General features: G+C 41.2%; 1 protein-coding gene across 2 annotated transcripts in view; it reads left to right on the forward strand.

Moving 5' to 3' along the window:
* TLN2 (talin 2) overlaps window positions 1–3,963 on the forward strand; it is a 150,452-nt gene extending 146,489 nt beyond the window's left edge. For both annotated transcript variants that reach the window (XM_061347597.1, XM_061347598.1), the window contains one exon: window positions 823–3,963. In XM_061347597.1, the coding sequence (XP_061203581.1) occupies window positions 823–951 (129 nt within the window). In that variant the 3' untranslated portion in view covers window positions 952–3,963. The remainder of the gene's footprint in view (window positions 1–822) is intronic.
* Window positions 3,964–22,851: the final 18,888 nt, after the last annotated feature.

A 22,851-nucleotide genomic window follows, 5' to 3' on the forward strand; every position in this document is an offset into this window, starting at 1 on the left:
TATAATAAATTACTTGATACCTCACTGTTATGTAACCATTGACATAACAGCTGCAAGACTGCAAGATATCTAATGCTTCTTCACTAAGCATTTACTGTAATAGCAGTTACTGGTGTCTAGTATCTTTTATTTTGTTCTGATGAAGTTAGGAGTTGTTTTCAAATTTCTCCTGTGTACTTTAAATATTCACAAATCTGAGTGGAACATTACTTTTGTATGTATATTATCAAACAGAGAGATAAGAACTGGTGACATTTCATTGCTGTGGCCATAACAAATATGGGGAAATAATAGCAATATTTTAAAATAGCTTCTGAGGCTTTGAGGCTTTACCAGCTTGTGGATCCTGTTGTGAATGAGGAGCACCACCTATTGTGGTCACTACTTACAAGATATTGAAATGTATTATTTCTGCATGTCTGTAGTACTGTTGTTTTTCCTTTGGCTTTTTGAGAAGCAGGACAATACTGTTGACACCTGCAGTAATGAGTGCTCAATTCTACTGTCATTCAAACATTATGTTAAGACATGGTGCAAACCTCATACCACCATGAGCACTATAAAATCCATCATGGGTGTATGGTAAAACTATGCTCATAGTTTTTTTAGTCCTCTTTAAGGCACAAGTGAGAATATGGTGGTGTTCTTGACCACCCATTCCTGGAAGCTGGAAACATTTGAGCAATTCCTGCTGAAGTCACTGAAAATTGGTGCTTCTCTGGAGAATGCTCAAGGCCTACCTGCGCCTGATGTCACAGAGAAAGGAATCTTGTTTTATGGACAGTACTCCTTGCTGTCACAACTTACGCTTGTGTTTTCTAGATCATTGCAGCCCAAGAAGAAATGCTGAAGAAGGAAAGAGAGCTGGAAGAGGCAAGGAAAAAACTGGCTCAGATTCGCCAACAGCAATACAAATTCCTGCCCACAGAGCTGAGAGAAGATGAGGGTTAAACCTGCTGAGATCTTCCTTCTCTTCTTTCCTTTTTTTTTTTTTTTTTCCTTCTTTTTCTTCGATTTTTTTTTTTCTTTTGAAGAAATAAGCTAAAGGGGGACAGTACAGTGAGAACTGCTCTGACAACATTCTGGTATGCCAAGCACTTAGCTAAATAAACTGTGTGTCATGGCTTTGGATGAGCAGAGGGCAATAAACACTTGTTCTTTCTCATCTGGGCAGCTGAGGTGCATGATGATCAAATAATGGTACAGTGTTAGGTTCATCGTTCCTGCTCCTTCCTTGACTTATATCTCAGGAGAGAATGTTTCACTTTTTACTAAAGATACTAAGTCAGTATTACTGTCACTTTCTTGATGCTTGAGGTATTTATCCTTCCTTGACTTGTTATAAAACATTCATCTTATTAACAGGAAAACAGTCAAGAAGTATTTCATATGGTAAATGTTACACAAGCTGGTGGTTCTCCCCATCTACTCTTGTAAAAAGAAGACCAAGGCAGAGAATGATGTATGTCTGGGTGGAGAAACACGCATGAGTGTGGCTTTGAAGATGCCTGTCCTCTTTCAGTGTTATATAGCCGGTTCATCCCAAAACTGGAGGAATTGTCTCTGCACCTGTTTGCACTAGTGGTATTATTCCTTACCTGATACCAACAAGCTTCTGCTTGTACCATATTTAGGTTTACAAAATGTGGCAATAGCCATTCTTTAAAGAGCTTGGAAAACAAAGAAATGGAAACCTTGTCACTGCCTCAATAATAGCAGGTTCATGAAAGAAAATGCTGTTTCAATTATATACCTCTAATGTGTGACTACTTTTACAGTATTATACACACATACACATGCTCTAACATTGGGCTGAATAGCTTGCATTTTGCTTTTTTTAATGGAAGTTATCTCGTTCGTACTGTGGGATTTCTGTTAGAATGTATGTCAGTGAAAAAAGGGAAATGCCCAGTACAGCAGACTATCACAACCCTTGTTATTTTAATGATTTCGTTTATACTTATCTTGCTTTGAAACCTGTGGATATGGTAGGAGCAAAGAGAAAGTGATTTACAAGTAGACTTTTCCTGTAATATACTTTTTAATAATCTAGACTCTAGGGAGTTTGTTTCCATAGCTGGTATTGATGAAAATGTACTCACCAAGGAATTGCAGAGAAGGGATAGCAGCAGTCATCAGTCTTTTTCTTCAGCTGCAGAAAGGTACAGTATGCTCTCAATATCTCTGTTGCGATCGAAACAATAGCAATATGGATAGAGTGAGTACCACATCTTACCCTGTCAGAGAAAGAACACAAATCACAGCATCTTTAACCAGCAAAAGGTAAACTATTTGACTAACTACAGAAACACCATCTCTCCTACTGACGATTTCCAACATGCCTCCAACTTCACTCAAGCCCTCTTAAACAATAATGTCAAGTCTATTTAGGTCAAAGGATGTTGCCCCTCCAGTCCTTCTGAAGGCTGTGCTGTCATTTAGATACCTGCTAGGTCCATTCAGCTGAGCCTGTTATGTTACATGCATACCCAGCTAGTTGTCATTGTTGCAGAAATACTTGTCTTGTAGACTCAAAAGTAACCCTTAGTGGTAGGTTTACCAGTTTAGATAGTGCTAACTCCTCATTTAAGTTACATGCATGAGATATGATTACCAGGAATTTTGTCACACTAGTATTAAATATATAGCAAAAAAAATTATTAGAGAACGAATAAATATTAAAGTGTACAAAGATTTTTATTGTTAGAGTCTCTTCTCTGGTACTGACATATTTCAAACTCAGTAGAGTTGCTGGAGGCTCCACAATCATGAGAGGAAAGAATTGGCAAATCCCAAATGGAATCACTGGCATTGACAGATGTGCTGTGGTGTGTAGGCTTGTGTGCATATGCAGACCCTTACTATCAGAGACCTGCAGTTCCGAGTTCTGTCATTTTCCACTTCAGCACAATTAGTTTGATGTTTCTCACTGAGCTTGCTGTGAGCAGTGTCACAGGATCTTGATGTTAAGAATTCCTACACAAGCAAAAAAAGTCTGCCTCTAAATTTCCAGGCTAAACAAGGCTAAATTGGTGTTTGTTGCTCTAAGACCTAACTAAAGACAGCTGTAGTGATAGGGAGTTACTGCTGCTGTTGAGAGGCCTGGCTTCTTCGCAGCTTATGGCTCTTTTTATATTACCTGGATAGGATCACGCTCCCATGTCAGAAAGATCTGCCATACAGATTTCTTACTGCTCCCCTTTTAACATATGTTTAACCTATTATTTGGTCTCATTAAAGCACGAAGAAAGATGGTGCTGTCCTTAGCATCATGCCAGTATTTTATTATCGATATAATACTGTTGTAATATATTTTGATCGGGATGCTGTTTGTCAGCTTGAAAGAAGCCAAAAGCCTGGTCAAACGCAACTATGTATGGAAGTTGTATAGCTAGAAAACTTTGTCAGTATGTAGGAGGAAAGAGCATGCTTGGACTGTGTTCCAAATAAGCAGTTTGGGAAGTCCATTTTAGCAGTTATTTCGAGACCTCTGTTTCTGATTTAATGCTCCCTTTTATTTGACAGAAAGCCACCGTTCTTCTTTCTCCTCAGCTGTGTGCTCCATAGAGGAACCACGGTCAGATGAGCAGCTGAGCTGAACAGCTGAAGTATTTTTTTACTCTGAATGTTGGGTCTTTGTTTGAGGAACATGAAGAGAATATAAGCTCATGTAAAGTCTTTCTATTTCAATTTTTTCTTGCTGTTATAATTTGCAGGATCACTGAAGTCCACACATGAATGTCTGTGGAGTTTGGAACTAGTCCATGCGTTTATTTGGCATGGAGAATTGCAATAGGAAGTTACAAATTGGAGTACAGGATGGAAGCTAAGTAATAAGAAGGACATGTTTACTTTGTTCTGTTAACTTGTGAAATGGCAAACAAGCTCTGTTGTATCTCACCCTTCTTCATGTGGAATTCACTTTAAGGAATTGTATGCAAATTAAAAGCAAAATGCCTCAAAGCTGTTTGTGTACAAATAGTCCAGTGTTGTTTCCCCAGCTGTGCAGAAATAATTTGAACATTTGATCATTTTTCTAAACTTCTCTATATCAGAAGTCTTGAAGTGAGAAAAGTTTTAAAACAAGAATTGAAGCTCCTCTTTGGTCTGCCCCTTTCCCTTTGGTTTTCTGCATCGTCGTTACTTAATTCCTAATGAAGGGATGAATAGTCCTAATGAAGGGATGAATAGATAATCTAAAAACCTCCTAAATGTAGATATGTTTAGCTCACAAGCATGTTGTTGCTTTTGATCAGTCCAAACTGGTAAAAAGTTTTGTCCTTATGTGAGTGCATCATGATTAACAGAGAGTTATCTTTCCATCGCTGTCATGATTCCTGAAACCTGCTTTTCCGTATTCACACTAGTATATATTAAACATGTCGGTTTTGTTGATATTAATGGAACAACGCATTTTTGTGGCCCAAAGTTTATGATATCAAATGCAGACACTGTTTGGTCATGTGAGTTACAGGTTTTAGAAATCGCTGTGTCACCTGACCATAGTACCTGCAGTGGAGTTGGATAGATGGGTTTGGAGGTAGACAGATGCACTGACTAGATCCAGCTCATGAGTTACTCTTCATTTAATGTGTGACCTCTGTCTTTGGGCACAGGGCATCATTCAGCAGGAAGCAAAGCAGAGATCTTTGAGTGACTGTTGCTGAAGTGCCTGCACCCCAAGAGGCAACATCCCTTGCTACTCCATCACAGTGTTGAAATGATATATCCATGACAGTTCATATCTCATACCATGATTCATTTTGCTTAAAGATTATTGTCTGTCATTTATCAAGCTCTAACTTTAATGTCTTCCCTTCCTGTTAAAGTTTTAACCCCAAGAACGGCCCAAAGGAGTTGGCAGCCCTGCTGCCACACCATTATGTGTAGTACTTATCTGGCCACAGAATAAATACATGATTTATTCTTGTCTTCACCAACAATAAGCCCTTGAAGGAATTCTTTTCTCTTTCTTTCCCCCCCCTTCTTGTAGGTATCTGTGGCTTGTGTTGCCATGGTCATGCAAAGGATCATTTTGCTCCTTAAGCACAGCAAGACAGAAGTTGTATCTATCTGCAAGGCAGGAAGGAGGCAGGATTCCCAGGTGACAGAGGAAGTGTTCTATTTAAAGCTCTGCAGTATAAAGTAGGAATGCCTAATCTGTGATATATGTCAGTGAGCATTCAGTATTCTTAAAAGTAAAGCACGTTAATCACACGTAAGTATATACAAAAGTCAAACACCAGTTATATTCAAGGGTGCTGGATGCTTGGTGATGTTGGGTTTTTTGGGGGGGAAGGCTATGTTTGTTTTTATATTTGTTATGGTTTCCATTCAGTCAACATTATACCATGTCAAATGTAACGCTGTGTGTGTATGTACAGTTAGGCTGCTTCTCCATATGGAATCTATGCTGGAAATCTTGCCCTGGAGCAGTTGCACTGTAACTAATTTTGTGTTGCTGCCAGGTGGGTCTGTTCTGGCATGACTGCATTTGTGTCAAAGTGAGATCTTTTTGGTGTTCTGCGTGCTTATCAAGTGGCTCGATCACCAGGTGTACATATCATGTCTCTGACTATATGATAGCTTTCTTCTGTGTATTCTCCATGACAGGAACAAGATTGAAGAAGCTCCTATTTTAGGATTGGTTATCTGAATATTTAAATGGGGACTATAGAGGCCTGAGGCATGTTTTGGGTTTAAATACCTATTTAAATATCCATTAAAATCTTTTAAAATAGGCATTTTCAACTACTAGGGGAAAACATTTGGCAACTTTGCTCCAGTCTTATTTTCCATGCAGCACAATTTTTATTGTGTTGAAAACATCCTAGGCACTACCTTTGAGGCTCTAGGGAAGGCAATTCTTTGTGCTTGCATGGTAATGCCTAAAGACTTGAAAGCTAAATCCCAATGTTTGATATGCTTGGGTCCCATTTGTCCTTATCTTGCAAATTTCTTTGCTTTTCCCTTTCTCTTTTGTTCTGAGCATTTATTAGAGTTGGACTCTTTTCCCAAAGCATCTTTCAAGAACATACACAGTTAAGTTTTCTATCTGTGCAAGTCACTCAGTTATGTCTAGTGTGGCAGAGGAAATACTAGTAAGTGGGGTTTATCCATGTGTATTTTGGGTAATATAAAGCTTATGTAACAAACATTCTATTTCTCTACTGGTTATTCTCTCAAAGTATATTTTTTATTTTAAAACTAAACAGTAGGGCCTGGTGACTTGTTAGCATCCTAAAATGTCCACTGCAAGGGTTTCTTTTAGGTGAGGAGGGTTTCTTTTGGCATGTTTACTCACAACTGGTATTGCTATGAAGTCAAAGTCTCTGTTAAAAATACGCATACAACATTAAGTTCAGAAGTTCAGAACTTTTGAAGATGAAAATTGACTCATGGTGCTGCATCAAATGTTAATTTAGCAGTCTCGGAAGCATTTTGAAGCTGTGCATTAGGACAGTGAGAAAATGTTGCTGACTATTTTCTTAATACAGTTGTTGGTCTCCGAGTGTTGAATTTATTAATACTGTTTGGAATCTGCAGTCCCACCCAGCTCAATGCAGTACTTTCTAGGCTGTTTAGTATAATCCTTCTCTTTTAGAGGAATTGCCTGTACTATGTTCCATCTTCTCTGAATATGGTTCAGAATTAGTCGTCTTTGTTGCCATTTGTATTTCATAAGGTGCAGTTGACCAAGTAAAGAGTTTAATACAGAGGCTTCTTCCAGCATTACAGTTGATGATCTTTGCATTCAGATTGTGTTGTGTATGCTAAGTTACTGATTAAAATATTTACTTGAGCATAAGTCACTCAACTGTTGACCTGATTAAGTCTTGGAAAGAGTGGTCAGATTTTGGGGCAGTGGTACATTATTATGTGCTTGTACTGTCCTGTATATTTTCCACTTTGACAATAAATACATTGCATTTTATTAAGGATGTACTGCCAGATAATAGTTTTATCAGCCTTGTTTCTGAAACAGAGAAGGTGTTTTTGCCCCAGTTCACCAGATGCTATAGCACTTGCTGTATGTAAAAGCAACAGAAGAAGTCCTTCACACTCTGTATGCAATATAATTACCTAAACTTGACCTAAATGGGATTAAGCATATGCTTAAAGGATTTCCCAAATTACAGTGTTTCAGGCACTCAGAGGGGCAATGCTGGGACAGAATGCTTTACTGCATGATACTAGTTAGAACTGCTGTCTCCATCATAACTATTCCAAGATCACCATAGTGGGTTTCAAGTATTAATAAGAATACTCTGCTCTTGGAGACCATTTCTTCTTTGTGGTTCATGAAGCACTACTAATGACTCACTACTGTTTTACAGATGGCAAAATAATGTTGCAGGAAGGGAGATCTTTTGCTCAAATGCAGAGCAAGTTGCACTGAATGTAGTAGCCAGTCAAGTTCGTGTGATCCAAGAACTAGCTAGACCAGTAGTAGCCATATCCAGGAAAGGGTTAATATTTATATTCCCATCTAGTTACTGACTGTGCTACATGTTTGGGGTTTTTTAATGAATGTTTCTGTGCTCTGTCAGTTCCAGAGAAATCCAATGCATTCTTTATTGGTAACTGTATAGCAGAGGGACTTAAACAGTGATCTGTGATGAGTGCCAAGAACAACCATCCTTCACTGCCAATGCTTTAGACAAACATCCTGTCTTCCAGAGCTGAATTTAATCGGCAAGAATCTCTGCAGTGCCTTGGCTTGCTTTATGTTGTAACCACTTCAGTTAAGGCTCCAGCCTCCAGTGCCCTCCCCGTAAGTAAGGAGTGAACACAGCCTTTTTCTCTGAATTTTTCTACAAGGGAAATGACAACCATAATACAAAGTCCTTGCAGGTTCTTTAAATCAGCTCCTGCTTTACCAAAGCTTCCTGCAGAATACGATGAAAATCCTGAGGCATTGCAGCATTTAGCATGACACTTTTAGCCACAAAACTAGTACTGAAGCTTACTCAGAGATGCCTTTAGTCATCTGCAGCTACGTGAGACTTAGACATTAAGAACGCCACACTAATGAGTTCGGTCTGTCTGCAATTACTTACTCTTTGCCTTCAGCTATACAAGCACGCTTATTTTGTCTCTTCCAAATAGTCATCTTTTGTTTGCATTTTTTAACCTTAAATGAGTGAAAATGACTCTGTAGTTCTAAAATGCTAGGACAGTTTCTCAAGGAAGGAAAATGGGAATGTTCTTCAAGCCTAGACTGAACTTTTGTCTCATGAAATCATTGGAGGCTTCAGCTGGATGATAATTTCTCTTCCCTTTTTAGTTATTGAGTTTGACTGCATCTGGTTTTGCCTTCTTTCATCTGGTCATGGTTGGCTTTTTTCCTTGAAAGTCAGTGTGTTTCAGTATGTGTGGATTTAGTCACAAATAGTGTCTATCTGTGGAGAGAACAGGGATCTTAACACTTATTACCAAAATCAGGAACAGTAGCTCCTGCAAATCAAGATCAAATCCTCCAGCGGTTAGTTATCAACTGTCACTGATGCAGGACACTCAGTCCTTAAATTCATGAAACTACAGTGCAGGAACTGAATTTGTCTCCTCATATGTGTGGTCAATATATGTAATAATCACATCATTTGAAATAGATTTAAAAATCAGTGAGTTGAAGCAACCCAGGCACTTTGGAAATATCTGTGTTATGACTTCCAACAGATGTGTGTTGGGAAAAAAGGATTCTTCAAGCCTAGACTCAACTTTTGTTTCATGATATCAGTAGTGATTTTAGCTACATGTTTGTGTGCCAGCATAACTTAGACCTTATTTCTTTTTGCCTCAGAAAAATGAAAGTGAGGGAGAATTTTAGTGTGAAAACATTGCTGTTCTTGCTGATATTTTCTGATCTGGGACTTTGTGTTACTGAGATTTCACATACAAAACTGTAGGGGGGAAAAATAAGAGATCAAAAAGAAGACCACAGAATAACAGCTTCATTGATCATTCTGTTGCGCTTGGCTTTGCAGTCTTTTGGGAGTGATAAAGTGGCTATTTAGGGTCATTTTCAAGCCAAACCATGTTACTGCTGTGACATGCCTGTGATGCTTCCAGACCCTGCAGCCCAACAATTCAAGCCACAGAAAGAATTTCCTGGTTAGTTTCTTCACTGCTTAGGAGTCATCTCAGATCTCTTCTAAATTGTAGGAGTGGCTCTTTATTACGTGATGCAATCACTCGTATTTTGGTTTGTCCAAGACCTTAGTATCTGAAAAGAAGCTAGATGCCAAAATTTCTCTTTAAGGTGTCCTGTACCTCTCCTAAAAAACAGAAAAAGTCTTAATAACTGCTAGATTAAATGCTTTGTGAAGCAAACCAGGCTGCCAATGCACCCCTCTTGGAAGACATCAGAGTCTATTCAGATGTTCTTCCCCAGGTGTTCTTCCCCAGATGTTCTTCCCCATTTTAAGGGTAGCACCCACTAAAAAGAGAACCTTCAACCTATAGTCCTTTCCAGAAGTATTTGCTAGCAGCAGAGTTCACCCTGTTTGGACCCCATGTGGATTCATAATGAGTAGCTTCATAATGTCCATTGACAAGGACAGCAAGTATTCCTTTTTATTTTGTTGTTAGATGCCCTTCTTTCTCCCTGCTTAGTCTGATGGATGGTTCCCAATATATTAGTTGCCTCTGAATGGAGGGAGAGCTGCTGGATGCAGCTTCTGGGACTGTAAGGCAGGCACAGGTTAGGAAGTGGCTTTGGGATTTGCAGAGGTTTGTCTCTTAAGTGTGGTGGGCCACATATTTGCAGTGGAATTGAGATGCCCGCACAGCTTTGGATATGTGTGAATGTGCACTGGAAATGGGGCTGGCCAAACACCACAGCACAGGCAAGTTTAAATCCTGTGCTGGAGAAAAAAAGATTCATTGTTAGAGAGAGCAGCAGGGCAAAACATGAGGTAAGAACTTTCCACCCTTTTATAGGCATAAGGAAAGATACTGCTGATCTTTACCATGTTGCAACAGGGTAACAGGATAAGGATTGGCAGGGGACGACAATGACTATACTTGGATTTTCCTGTAACAGGTACCTGGGCTACCTTCAAATTCCTAGTGAAACCTCAAAAATACATAAATTGAGACAGCAAGAAGACTATTTGAGGCTTATTTGCTTCCAAGCTGGGTTTATACTATAGAATCATAGAATAGTTAGGGTTGGAAAGGACCTTAAGATCATCAAGTTCCAGCCCCCCTGCCATGGGCAGGGACACCTCTCTGTAGTTGTTCACTGCCAGTAAAAATGGCAATGCTGAAAGGGTAAATCAGACCTGCAGTGACACTCCTGATGGCAAATTACAGAATCATATTTAAAATGAGGTAAACTCAAATGTTGCTTTGGTCCCTTTTGATCTTATAGACAAGTAGGTGGTGGCTGTTAAGACATTCATGCATTTCTGAGAGTCCAGGCCACCTCCAGAGTTCAAACAGAAATACGTGCTCTAACTGGGGCACGTTGAAAGCCATGACTTCATTTCTTAGAACTTTAACAGCTGTATAGCTCAAAGACAAATAACTCATCCCTGGCTGGTCCCTGTAATAACACAGACATCCCAAACATGCCAGGCATTTTTTGTTCACTACTTGGGATCAAATTCCTCTGATTTTGTTTCCCTCTAGACTTAAACTAGATTATTTTTAATGTTGCAGCCCTAAAGAGAAATCTTGCTTCCCACTGCAGCTTTGTATCCACACATGTTATATGGTCCCTGGAAAACTCTACTGCATACTCCAGTATTTGTCCAGTCTCATGTCCAGCCCCTTCTATCAGCAGTGAGTTCCTGTTGTTTCGTTTGGATTTCCAAAGAAAAAGTCATCTCAAAACCCACTTGGCAGCTCTCTTAAGCCTAAGTGCTGCCACAGAGCCCCAGGGAGCTCTGCAGAGCAGCTCGTTCCCACAGAGCTAATTCTAGGTGCTGGTTCTGAATGCCCTGATGACTTTTTTTCCCCTACAGAAACCCTTGTGTGATCAGAAACCTCAAGCTGTCAGAGCACAGCATTTCACAGGGCAGAAAGTCCAAAATCAAAAGGAAAGGAGAGTCTGTCCTGAGAGCCAAAGGGAGAAGTGTTTGTTTAACAGTCTGAGAGCAGTTCTGAATCATTGCATAAAACCAGCAAGAAGGTAAGTGCAGATTTGGAAAAATAGGGAGCTATTTAAATTCACAACTCTAATGTTGGCATAGGAGGAAATTCGTATGTATTGGTCCTAAATTAGTTTAGGCAGGAAGGGAATTCTGGACTAGTCTGTGTGTATTACTAGAAGGGAACAGAAATCAACCTGCTTTTGACATCAAGCATGAGAAATAGGCTTATACCGTCACAGTCAGGATTTGGCCTTTGGGCCCTTTCATCTCTGTCCTTTGCAAAGTGTTACTGAAATCAACAATGGGAACCCAGTGCTGGGGTTACAGGTTAATCGGCCTCAGCTATTTAATCTAAACAATTGCCCAAATTACTGCAGTCTTTGGAAACTGATCTGAGCTCTCCAGGAGCTGTGTTCTAGCACAACGCTCTGTTTGCCCCGGTTGGACTATATTCCACCAGGACGTGCTTGTCAGGCATGCACCATGTGAAACATGCTGTAAGGTCAGATGAAGAGCTAGACCTAGTGTCTAAGCCGCTTCTGCTGCCTGCTGCATCTTAAAAGCACTCTTTCTAGCACAGACTTCAGATCCCTGCTTGTGTCTGCAGTCAAGCCAGTCCATGAGTGTTAGTGCACTCAGTTAATTGTTACTGCAAATACTACCAATAGAGAACATTTTCCAGTGCTTTCACCCAGTATACCAGTTCAAATATATTTTCTAATGCTTTCCTGGGTATCCTTGTAGACTGTGCTGGGAGTTTGTTTTTTCTTGTCAACTGTAGCTGATCAAACCAAGATGTAAATGGGGATATTTAATACCTTACAGGATTCCTCTCACGCAATCCAGGGTGTTTCTAACCTGCCCTTCACTGCCTCAGTCAGGTTTATTTATGTTGAAATCTTTACCTTCCTCTCACAGCCTTGCCAGTTCATGAGAGCTTTTCACTTTTATTCCTTCACTCATATTATTCACTGACCAAAATGAAATACAGTCTTGAAGTTGAGGACTGGGTAGAAAGGAAGGGCATTTGAGTTGACAGAGCCTGCAGACAGAGTCTCTCTGCTGCTGCTGCTAAATTGCTTGGATGCTTCTGCAGTCCCATGTTTGTTGCAGGGGCCACTTTCCAGCACAGCCTGAACTGCTGTTGAAAGCTGCATTTCCTGCTACACAGAGCTCTCAACCAAAGCAGAAATCAAAACAAGAGCAAACGCAGTGTGGACTCTGGCAAAGATCACCCTCTCTTCATATATAAAAGGGAAGCATTTAGCCTGACCTCATAAAAGAGAGACCTTAAAGGACCGTTCTACACTTTGAAATCTTATCCTTGATGGCATGGAAATAAAACGCTGACCTGGGAATTTCAGCAGCTCATTTCAGGTCCTGCTCAGCCCACTGTATTTCCTGAGCATGAATTGGCCATTGCATCATCCCAGGAAAATGAAGGTTATTGGGTCACTGGCTGCCCTCAGAATCTGCTCAGTTAGGAATTCCTCAAGGGTATAGACCAGTGCCCAAAATAACATTTAAAAAGGTCTGGAAAATAAGGCCTACTACAAGGAGAGACCTATTTAAAGTTTGCAGGAGGCCTACTGTTTGGATGAGTTAGCAGCACACCCTCTGCTATAAACATCAGGAACCATGGAGAGAAGCAGCTGAGAAAGAGTCCAGATGACCTTCCTAGTAGCTTAGTACCTTTCTTAATATATGAATCTGTGGAAACTGGAGAAGAATCAGTGTCAAGATTTTCTTGATCCTATTTGCCTTCAGAATATGCCAGGCAAGCTTCTCTGAGAGCCACTCACTGTATGCAAACTGCACCCTGGAGTGCAGGTATGGCTGAAACTTCATGCAAAAAAGTACTGTCTCTTCCCTTAAAAGTGGTGTATATTTTCTGTGTGTACTGTTTATGAGTCCTTTCTCTTGAGAGACAGAACAGTATCTGTTTTCTCTGGATTGTATACCAGACCATAAGGGACAATTCAGTGGCTTTGCTCTCCAATTTGTGCACCATTTCACCAGTGAATAGATCCTGGGATTTAAAGATGCCTCCCACATACTGGGCAAGATAGCAGAAACATGCTGTCACTGTAGAAGCCCAAATCTGTTATGCTGTGCAGTTCTTGGGCTCTTTCCCCACTTGCTCTGGTGATAATTTGACTCTGAGCTTGAAAGGCTTTCCCCAGGCTCCTGTACAGAGCTTCTCTTCACTCAGCTGTGCCTACTAGTGCTGACAGTTTCTGTGTGCCCATGTGAATGACCCACTTCTGCTTGTCTTTGCACGTGATTGTTGTAGGTGTGTTAGACTGGTAAGCATTTCCTGCTCACATTCCTCTGTTTGCACTCTGCCCACAGGAGAGATGCGAGTTGATGAGGAAATGATTGTTACAGGAAGTGATTTTGGGCGAAACTTCACTTTTTCAATGTCCATTTGTTCCTTGGCTGTGGATTGACCATAAGAGAAAACATCTATCAATCCTAATTGGTGTTTCTGGCATACTGGTTGCACTTGGCTCTGCTTGAAAGCAGCTGAGAGACTCAAGGGAATGTGGAAGAAAGGAAGTAGGAAAACTTCATCATCATATGATGGATTTCTGGAGGATTTTTCTCCCAGCTGCTGCTCATAGTCCAGCTCAGCCTCACAGACCAAATCAGCTCTGTTAACCCAGGTTTCTTGCCTCCTCTCAAAGCTGTTTCAGTTTGTCGGCACCTCTCTGGCACAAAGGTGGTTTGAAACCTGCAGTCTTCCAAGGCACAGTTTGGTCTACAGCAGAGCACAAGGTCAGGGCCATCCTGCTAGGCAGGGAGCACAGAGATGAACAGTGCTCCTGCATAGCTAACACAGGTGCTGTTTGCACTGTCCAGCTGTGGAAACACTCCTTGCTTTTATAATGAAAGTGTTCTTTTCCAGGAAGTGTTTGTGATTCCTCCATTTGCGTCTTGCCATGGTAGCTGGTCCTGTGCCTAGAAAAGCTGCCACTTGTGCTCCATCACCCAATCCCACACCATGTCTCGTGTTCATCTCTCCTTCAGCAAGCGGTGCTGAGCTGTATCACGAGGCTTCTTCAGGCAAAGTGTGAAACTGCAAATGCACTAGTGACCACAATTCCACACAGCATCCTTGTGCTGCAGAGATAGATGAGTTGTCTACAGACAGGCAGGATAATCAAAGCTTGCAAATATTTGTGGAGTAATTTCTGGTTAAGAAACCCATTTTTGTAATGGGTAACATATGAGAACAAAAGACACAGGGGAACAGGGGCTTTGGAAAATGGAGCTTAATACAAAATTATATATTGCATATCGGTTTAGAAAAAAACAATATAAGTAGTGCTTAGCTGTGATTAGAAGAAATCTGAAACATCTGCAAGAGCTCTTAAATAAACCATGGAAAGTAGGAAGAATTCAACAAATGTTGGGAAACAAAAGAACAAAGAGCTGGGTGGAATTTATGCGTCTGCCTTAATATGCCAAGCTTTCCCCCACTCTCACTGGTACTACTGTAAGTACCAGAAGTACCAAAGCAGAAATTGTACTTTCTGTACATTGTGCAAAACTTCCCCTAAAGATCCATAGTTCTCAGGCCTGAGAGCTGAATTTCTTTTGCCATTGAGCTACATGGCTCTTTGCAATTTTCTTTGCTTCCTTACTGAGTGTAGATAATTACATTTATTTTTCTCAGTAGAGAAAGATATTTAGGGTTAACTTCAGCAAAGAGTTAATTTGGTATCACTTCTAGACTGTTATTAACTACAAATGAAGGCATAGGAATTTGGAAAATGGGATAACCTTCAATGCTAATTTTGCCTCTTGTTATCTTTAAACTTATTTTGCTTCCTCTTTATTAATACCCCCTGCAGAAAGGTTGCCTGGAGAAGAGAAGGCTGTGTGGAGACCTCAGAGCAGCTTTCTAGTATCTGAAGGTGGCTTACAAGGATGCTGGAGAGGGACTCTTCATCAGAGACTGTAGTGATAGGACAAGGGGGAATGGGTTTAAACTAAACCAGGGGAAGTTCAGGTTAAATAGAAGAAGAAAGTTCTCTCCTCTGAGGGTAAAGAACTCACAGTACTGGCAGTTGCACAGGCTGCCCAAAAAAGTGGTAAATGCTCCCTGGCTGTGCTCAAGACCGGGCTGGACAGAGCCTTGGGCAGCATGGTGTAGGGTGAGGTGTCCCTGTCCATGGCAGGGGGGTTGGAACTGGATGAGCTTAAGGTCCTTTCCAACCCAATCCATTCTATGATTCTGAGACATTTGGGTGAAGAGACAGACCAATGAATATTGCCTTGTTTAAACATAACTTGGGATAGCCCACAGTTCAGATCCAGCACAACACCTACAAATCGTTGTTCTGATAAGCAGACAAAGATCCATTTTGTACACAAAAATGAAATTGCCCTTTTTCTCCATTGCCAGAATCATGGAACTACAATCCCACACACAATACACCTCCTCTGTCCTTATTTAACTTATATGTTATGTCCACATTAACGCACTGGCCACTCCAAATGGCCTTTAACTGCAACCTCATGTGCCAGCAACTGTCATCTTGCAACACCAGGGATGTCTGCCCAAGCTGTGAAACCCATCCAAAAGCAGGGCTGTGTAGACCTGCTCCTTCCCATGTGCCAACCAATGGACCCTGTGGCAGGGGCTCAGTTGTGCTGGTGCTGCAGGAGCCTCCTCTAGCTGTCACACTGGGACTATCCAAGCCACTATTTTAACTAGAAAAGGGAGAGGGAGGAGTGGTGACTACTTGTTGGTGTTTTTGTGAAAATGCAGCATCGAAAAGGTTGTTTGTTGTGGAAATCCACTTGTATCATGAAAACTTGCTGCTACTCAGGCACACCTATCTACGAAGGCATTTTGGGATGCTGAAGCAGTTCTATATTTGGCCACTTCTCTTCGTAGTTCCTGTCTGCTTGTAGAGAAGGCTTTTGCATCCTGCTAGCATGCCCAGACTGCTGCGGAGCATGCACTAGAAAGCTCTGCTTTCAATCCTCAGAGCTGTCAAGCAGCTTTAAAGGGATGCTGCCTGTTTTGAAAAAGAAATGAAGACTTCCCAAACAACTGAAGTCAGTCTCTGCGCACTTCTCTCGCACTCGGGTAGTCAGCATGGTCTCACAGTTTTCAGCCTTGAACTTGTTTGAATTGTATTTTCTTGTATTTCTACCATTTTTAGGGGCTGCTCCAACTAAGACTGGTGCACAGGAATGCCTGGATTATGAGTCCCAACGTTTGCTAAACTATTCCAAGGTGCTGTAATTTTTTCCATTATCAATTTGAGTGTTCAGACTTTCTTCCCAGGTAAATTTGGTGTGTAAAGAAAAGCAGGAGTCATTCAACAAGAGCAACTTGTCTTAGGGGAAGGTCTGGAGCAGCACTATGTCATATTGAACAGTTTTGAGGAAACATTTTTAGCCACACATTGAGATCACCAAATCCACAAGGAAATTAGGGTGAATGCTAGGAAACGGAGCAGCATGCTGTGGGCCTAAAGTGCTCGATAAGGAAAGAAAAATAAGACTTTAACACAGTCTTAAAGCTTCCCATACTACAAAGGGTAAGTGATGGAGACAAGGCAGAGAAAAGTAGGTAGCAAGCATATATAAATCTGTACATCTGCTCCTAAAACATAATGGAAAACAAAGCTAGAGACTTCAGAAAATCTCTGGTAGCTTCAGTGTTACACCTGAAGGGTATATGAACCATGACAGAATCTCATGTGAACCATGCAGTTGAAAAGGCTAATGACTTGCTGTGCCTTTACACCCCAGAGCAGTTTTGAAAGCCTCCAGCTTCCAAGGCAATGTAATCTGATGCTAGAGGGAGCTTTTAGAGAAGATTCTGAACCCTTAAAGACCAGATATGAAGATGCACTGGTCCTATAAAGGCATGTTTGAAGGGCTGGGACTTCCCATTTGGTTGGTTTTGGTTTTCTTTAAACAAAAACTACACAGAGTGGTCTCTTTAGGCACAGGGAAGGGTGGACTGTAGATAAAGAAGGGCTGACACATTATCCTGTCAACTCATAGTAGTGTTCAGTTTTGTGGCCATCTATGAGTTTTAACCTGCCACTTCACTGAAACAGGCATATCTAAGACTGCCTTGTTATTTTAATACATGGATAGATCTGAAACCAGGTTGTGCTTCTTTACATAGAAATGCCAGTAGGGTTGGGAAATTTCCAGTAACATGGTGCATGAGTACAGAAGTCTTCAACTGAGTTCCCAGGCAGAAGGCAGAGCTGGTGATAGAGCTGTGAGCAGTCTGGGCTGGCCTTGTGCTACCCAGCCTCATGCAGGCACTCCACAGCTCCATGCAGCTCTGCCAGAAGACTCCAATATGCCTGTCAGGCTTTGAATGGGGAGAGGGTAGAAGCAGAGTGCTTGTCACATGTAAGACTTGGGTATTCACTGGCCTTTGTGAGAGACGAAGGGGTGGTGCCTCTGGCAGAGAGATGTTCTGTATCTCAGCCTAGACATGTCACAGGGTAGCCTTCTGAAAGTACAACAATAGCATTGAATGAGTCTTGATCATAGCTACTGCATTCTCAGAATATTCCCAGTCCTTGCCTTGAAGCACGGAACTCTTATTGTCTTAGGGTTTTGTAATCTTTCCACATTTTGCAACTAAAGATCTAACGAGTTTCTCTTTTGTAAGCTGGGTGTTTGTTGTTTGTTGTATTATTCTGGCAGGATTCCACGCTAAATAATTGTATTCTTAATTCTCATCACACATCCTCCCCTCAGCAGCAGTGGTGTGGCATGCTGCTCTACCTTCTCTCTTCCTGTGTCAGCATGTCAGAAGTATCACTTCTAGCACAGCAGTTCTAGAGCAAAGTGTGTTAGATCAAAAGCATTAGCTTGATTTTTTTTAGTCAATAAGCACACTACAGCTTGAATGAACATTTTTTTATCCCAAGGGGTTGGACACCAACCAATTCTGTGAAGAGAGCTCCCAGTGGACTGTACTGGAGAGTCAACTCAGCTTTTTCATCCATGTTTGTCCCTATTTTCTGAAAGAGTTCAAAGCAGCCTCTGATTTGTACTCATGTGTTTACAGAAAAGTGCAGGTAAACTGGAGCAAAAAGGACATCCCAGCTCAGTGCCATACTATCTAAGGAACTATACTGGAAGCATTTCTACAGCATGCTAGCTGTCTGCCAGGTCAGTGAGGGAACAGACTGCTGTATTATTACTCAGGAGTGTCCCTGTTTCTACTTGTCGAGGTTTAAAAACTTAACCTGGAGGCAGCAGTAACACACTGAAGCTTGCTCCCTCCCAGACAGTGCTGCTAAGTCTATCTGTTTAGAGGGAAGATAGAACACTGGCAGGATCATGATAAAAATAACACCAAGTTATCTAAACTAATCCCTTGTCAAATTCTCTAGATCCTTTAGGCAATGTGTGTGCAGTTAAGCTGTTAATTGGTATGGGAATGTGTTGGGTAAGTTACAGCAGTTATTGCTGTTGGAGATAGGCTTATCATCCACAGCTCAGTAACACACTTTGTCTGGCACTCACTGGTGTCAAGTGCTTCAAACGTGTTACTGAGGGCAACCCCTACCTAATCTGCTAGTTGTGAATGCTATGGGATTCTGACTGTCTGCGTGTTCCCTCTGTTGGGGTATATGTGCCTTCTGCCAGGACTAAGGGAGCTGCGTAGCCCAGTCCTAACAAGCAAGAAGCTAAGACATTCCTGGTTCCCTGCTTTTTAATTTTCAGACAATAAGTTCCTGACTACAAGGCTAAGAATTCAAAGCAAGGGAAATTCCCTTCCCTGCAAGGATGGATGATTTGGGAACATAAGTAAGTCAGGAATATCTAGTTTTGCATGCAAATAGCCAGATGGCTTTTCTTTCTTTCCCAATCTCCTCACACCAGTCATCTGGAGGGCACAGGAGTGCAAAGGTGCCAAAACGGAATAATGGCCATTTTGAGGTAAGATTTTTGGCAAAACATTCAACCAGTGTAAACTGAAATAGCTTTATTAGAATCATCTTAATGCAGGTCATGCTAGTTTATGCAATCCTGGAAATCTGACCCACTGAATCAATCTTTTACTACCTGCTCTTGAGAGAGATAAGGAAAATGTAAACCAGATGTTGGAAAACATAAAGATGGAATTGCTCAAGCCCCCATGTTGTTAGTGGGACTCAGAGGAACTGTGCAAGGCCACCGGCCAAGTTTGGTAACTCCTGGTTCTTTGATAGGCTGAAGCAATTTCAACAACAGAGAAAACATGGCTGTGCAAACTTGTGGTACAGCACAGCATTCAGACCTCAGGGCCTCTTGCAAGGACCAAATGTCCCCTCTCTTAGCACAGATGGTGCCTTTGGAAATGCATTGAAAGCTACAGAGTTTCTCCCAAGCAGCTGGTTTCCTCTGACACTTTTAGTAACATTTACATGTATTCCCATCTTCTTCAAGTTCCTCCACTACTCATACATTGCCATTTGCTGGGTTGGGACTCTTTCGGTATGGTTAGCAGCTACTTTGGCATTGCAAGGTAACAATTAAGTGATACAGTCAATAGCACTGCATTTAGAGCAGTTGGTTCAGATGTGTGAGACATTGCTTCTCCTGGCTGATTCCAGTAGTGCAGGGACTGGAAACAATTTCCAATGTCAGAAGTCAGTGGCTATTCCTGGGTAAGTATGGAATCTCAGGAATGGGCATGTAAATATAAACTATGAGCTCAGCAACACAGTGTTATTCTGCAAGAAACGTCAATCTGCAAAACATTCCTTGTTCGTGTCCATAGACCAGACAGAGCTTGGGGCTACTCAGTCATCCCATCTGCATCACCACCTTTGCTGTACAATGCTCCTGTAACATTTGGCTTCTATCCTGCATGGGAGTCCAGTACCCTTAAACTCCACAGGAACTGATGTGAACAAAGGCAGGAGGCAACTTCTCAGTGGCAAAATTCCTATAAGCATAAGGTTGAATGAAATTATGTGACTGATGTGGAAAGTTAATAATGTGTTAAGAGCAACTCTTCAGCTTTACTAGCAGTGCAGCCAGGATTCTCATTTTAAGTAATGGGGCCTGTGTATCCCACAGCCATAGTTTGTAGAGCTAAATTCTTCCAAATTCAGGAATATCTTGGAATTCTAGAAATCACTGTCTTTTTGATAGGTTACAAAAACATACTCCCAACAGTTGTCTTTCATTAGTACTGCCATAGCTAGGATTCCAAGTTGTGCTCTTGCCTCAGCAGTAGAAACCCAACAGTGATAGTTATCACCATAATTTTGTGGGCACAACCAGCACACAGTGGGACAATATGTTTTGCAGTAATAAGGCATGTGAGGAAGGCTGTTGCCAGGTGAGCTGCCGGGGCAGCTTTTAAATAGCTCTGGACTAGTGGCTCTTCATTAAAGCTCCATTCTCTAGCTCATTCCTGTGGCCAGAAAAAATAACTCCAGAACTTACATCACCTTGCTGTCTGCCAGCTCCTGCTTACTGTTGCCACTTGCCCCTTGAACAGCCAAACCTCAGTCCTCTTCAGTAGCTGGTGGTAGCCACCAAATGACTACATGGGGAGCTGAAGAAAGAGCTACTCAGATTGCCTGAAAATTCCCTGCCTGTCCTGGAAAACTGTCAGTGAAGGTTTTGGCAATGCTTGTGTTGTGCTTGGTAAGCTTGGATAGTTGAATTTGAACCACAGCCTCAGCTCTATTTGCATCTGAAGCAGAGTGGTGATAAGAGGGGGAAGAGTTGCCAAAACCCCCTTAATTCCAAGGGGCAGGAAATCTGTTCTTTGATGCATATCTTTAGCCAAAAAGGATTAAATTCGTTATTTTTTCACTTTTTTAAATATTCCCAGGAACTATTGCAGCAATAAACAGGGGGTTCTGGATTACTGGCATAAACCAGGCATCCTGGTATGTGAAGTTTACCTAGGTACATGGCATTAGGATGCTTGATAGGAGCACTGATAAGACTAAACCTTTGCATTTGTTGTGTCCTGAGTTTACAGGGTAAGTAACTTCAGATGATCCCTGTCCTCCGGCTACTGACTGCTGTGGATCCTGACTGTTGCAGCATTAAGGTAGTTCTGAGTTCTGGAGGTTTATTGTTCTCTTGTAAATAATCAGGCCTGCCCTGGACATCAGAAGTTACCCTACTGTCCTTGGCATTGATGGAGCAAGGTATTTGCTCTGGTGCATCAAAATGCCTACATATATGTACTGTCTCTTGGGAAGAGGCAGAGCATCTGTATTCACAGGTAATATATTATTGTTGATTAAATATATTAGGGCTGATTCCTTTCTGACAGCCTGCCTGTGATGGAAAAAATTTTCTGGTGAGGTACTTTCAGACAGATTTATTTTTCTATGGAAGTTAACTGGGATTGTGATTCCAAAGCCCCACAAACACTGTGTGTAATTAAATTTTGGCAAAGGCAGATTATACAACTCTGGCACAGAGAGGCTTGCATCTATAAAAGGCAAGATCTGTCCTTTGTTTATTCCCTAGTAAATCAGTGAAGTATGTCGTGGTATTTCAGCATCGACTTAGAGTATTTTATTTTCCCTTCTAATTTACGGGCCAGTGGAAAACAGAGATTGACCAAGCTGACGTATGACTTAGAGACTGTTCATAAAAAAGGCTGGAAAGCAAATGGTTTCTCAGCTCCACAGACAATGGGCAGCACACTGCGTTTACAGTGTGGTATTTCAAACTTCAGGTGCCACAAGAAAGCTAAATGTGATTTAAAGCCACACTAGCAAGCAGTAAAGTTGAAATAGCATTTAAGAACAAGGGAAAATGGACAAGATAACATTGACATCTAATGGTACTGGAAGTTTCTCTGCAAACAGCTATTAGGAGAATGGTACAGCACTGACTGCATCACCCATATGCACTATGGATGGCCAGTGGGACATAACATGTATCTTCACTAGCATTTTAATTTAGATTAGGATTGTAGTTTTGATGTGAATCTCTCTGTTAACCTCTTTTCCTGTGGGTTTGTTTGCGTTATTGGGTGACCTTGAAGCACACAAACTGGGTGCCTTTTAGATGAAACCAGAAGATGCAGTCAGATCACAAACAGGCATTCAGTCCACAAAAAACTAGAGAAAAATCTGAAATAAAACTCCCTAAAGTGTATATAGAACAAATTCTGGTCCTTAGTACCACATTATTTGCTCTAGAGATGTATTACTTTTATACCACTCTGCTTGCTAATGTAGATTCTTAGTACTTGACTATCAGTACTTACACAGACACATAAATATGTATATGCACATATACAAATAGCTGCCCTTGGTCATGTTTATAAACTTACTGTCTTAGTAATCTAGTTAGCACAAGCCAGTGCCATTTCACTGAAACCTGCTACTATCAGTAAATAGTATTTCCTAAATATTGCATTAGCTTTACAGTGAGCTGACTTTGTCAGCTACTGCCCATGTTCTTTAAAATATAAGCTGCAGCAAGCCCAAGGATAGATAGCTGGAGCTGTTCTAAGCAGCAGGATTCCCAATCCAAAAGCTGAGGAAAACTAAATTCAAAGAATGTATTTGGCAGAGAAATATGGTTTCTGATTGCTTCTTAGCACTCCATCTTGACATGCCCAGCAGATTGTGCAGATGTCCACCTTTTCATGTGGACTGAGTGGGTAGTTCAGTATAATATCTATTCAATTTCATAAAAATACCCGTTACATGGATTAAACTGCATCCATAAATGAAAGCCAAGATTAAGCCCTCTCATAGGAACACCAGATGAACCTTCGGAAGGA

Source organism: Neopsephotus bourkii, unplaced genomic scaffold (genome assembly GCF_033783945.1).
Source record: "Neopsephotus bourkii isolate Nb327-2 ecotype Australia unplaced genomic scaffold, CSIRO-AGI_Nbou_v1 NB_318, whole genome shotgun sequence".
Taxonomy (NCBI): domain Eukaryota; kingdom Metazoa; phylum Chordata; class Aves; order Psittaciformes; family Psittacidae; genus Neopsephotus; species Neopsephotus bourkii.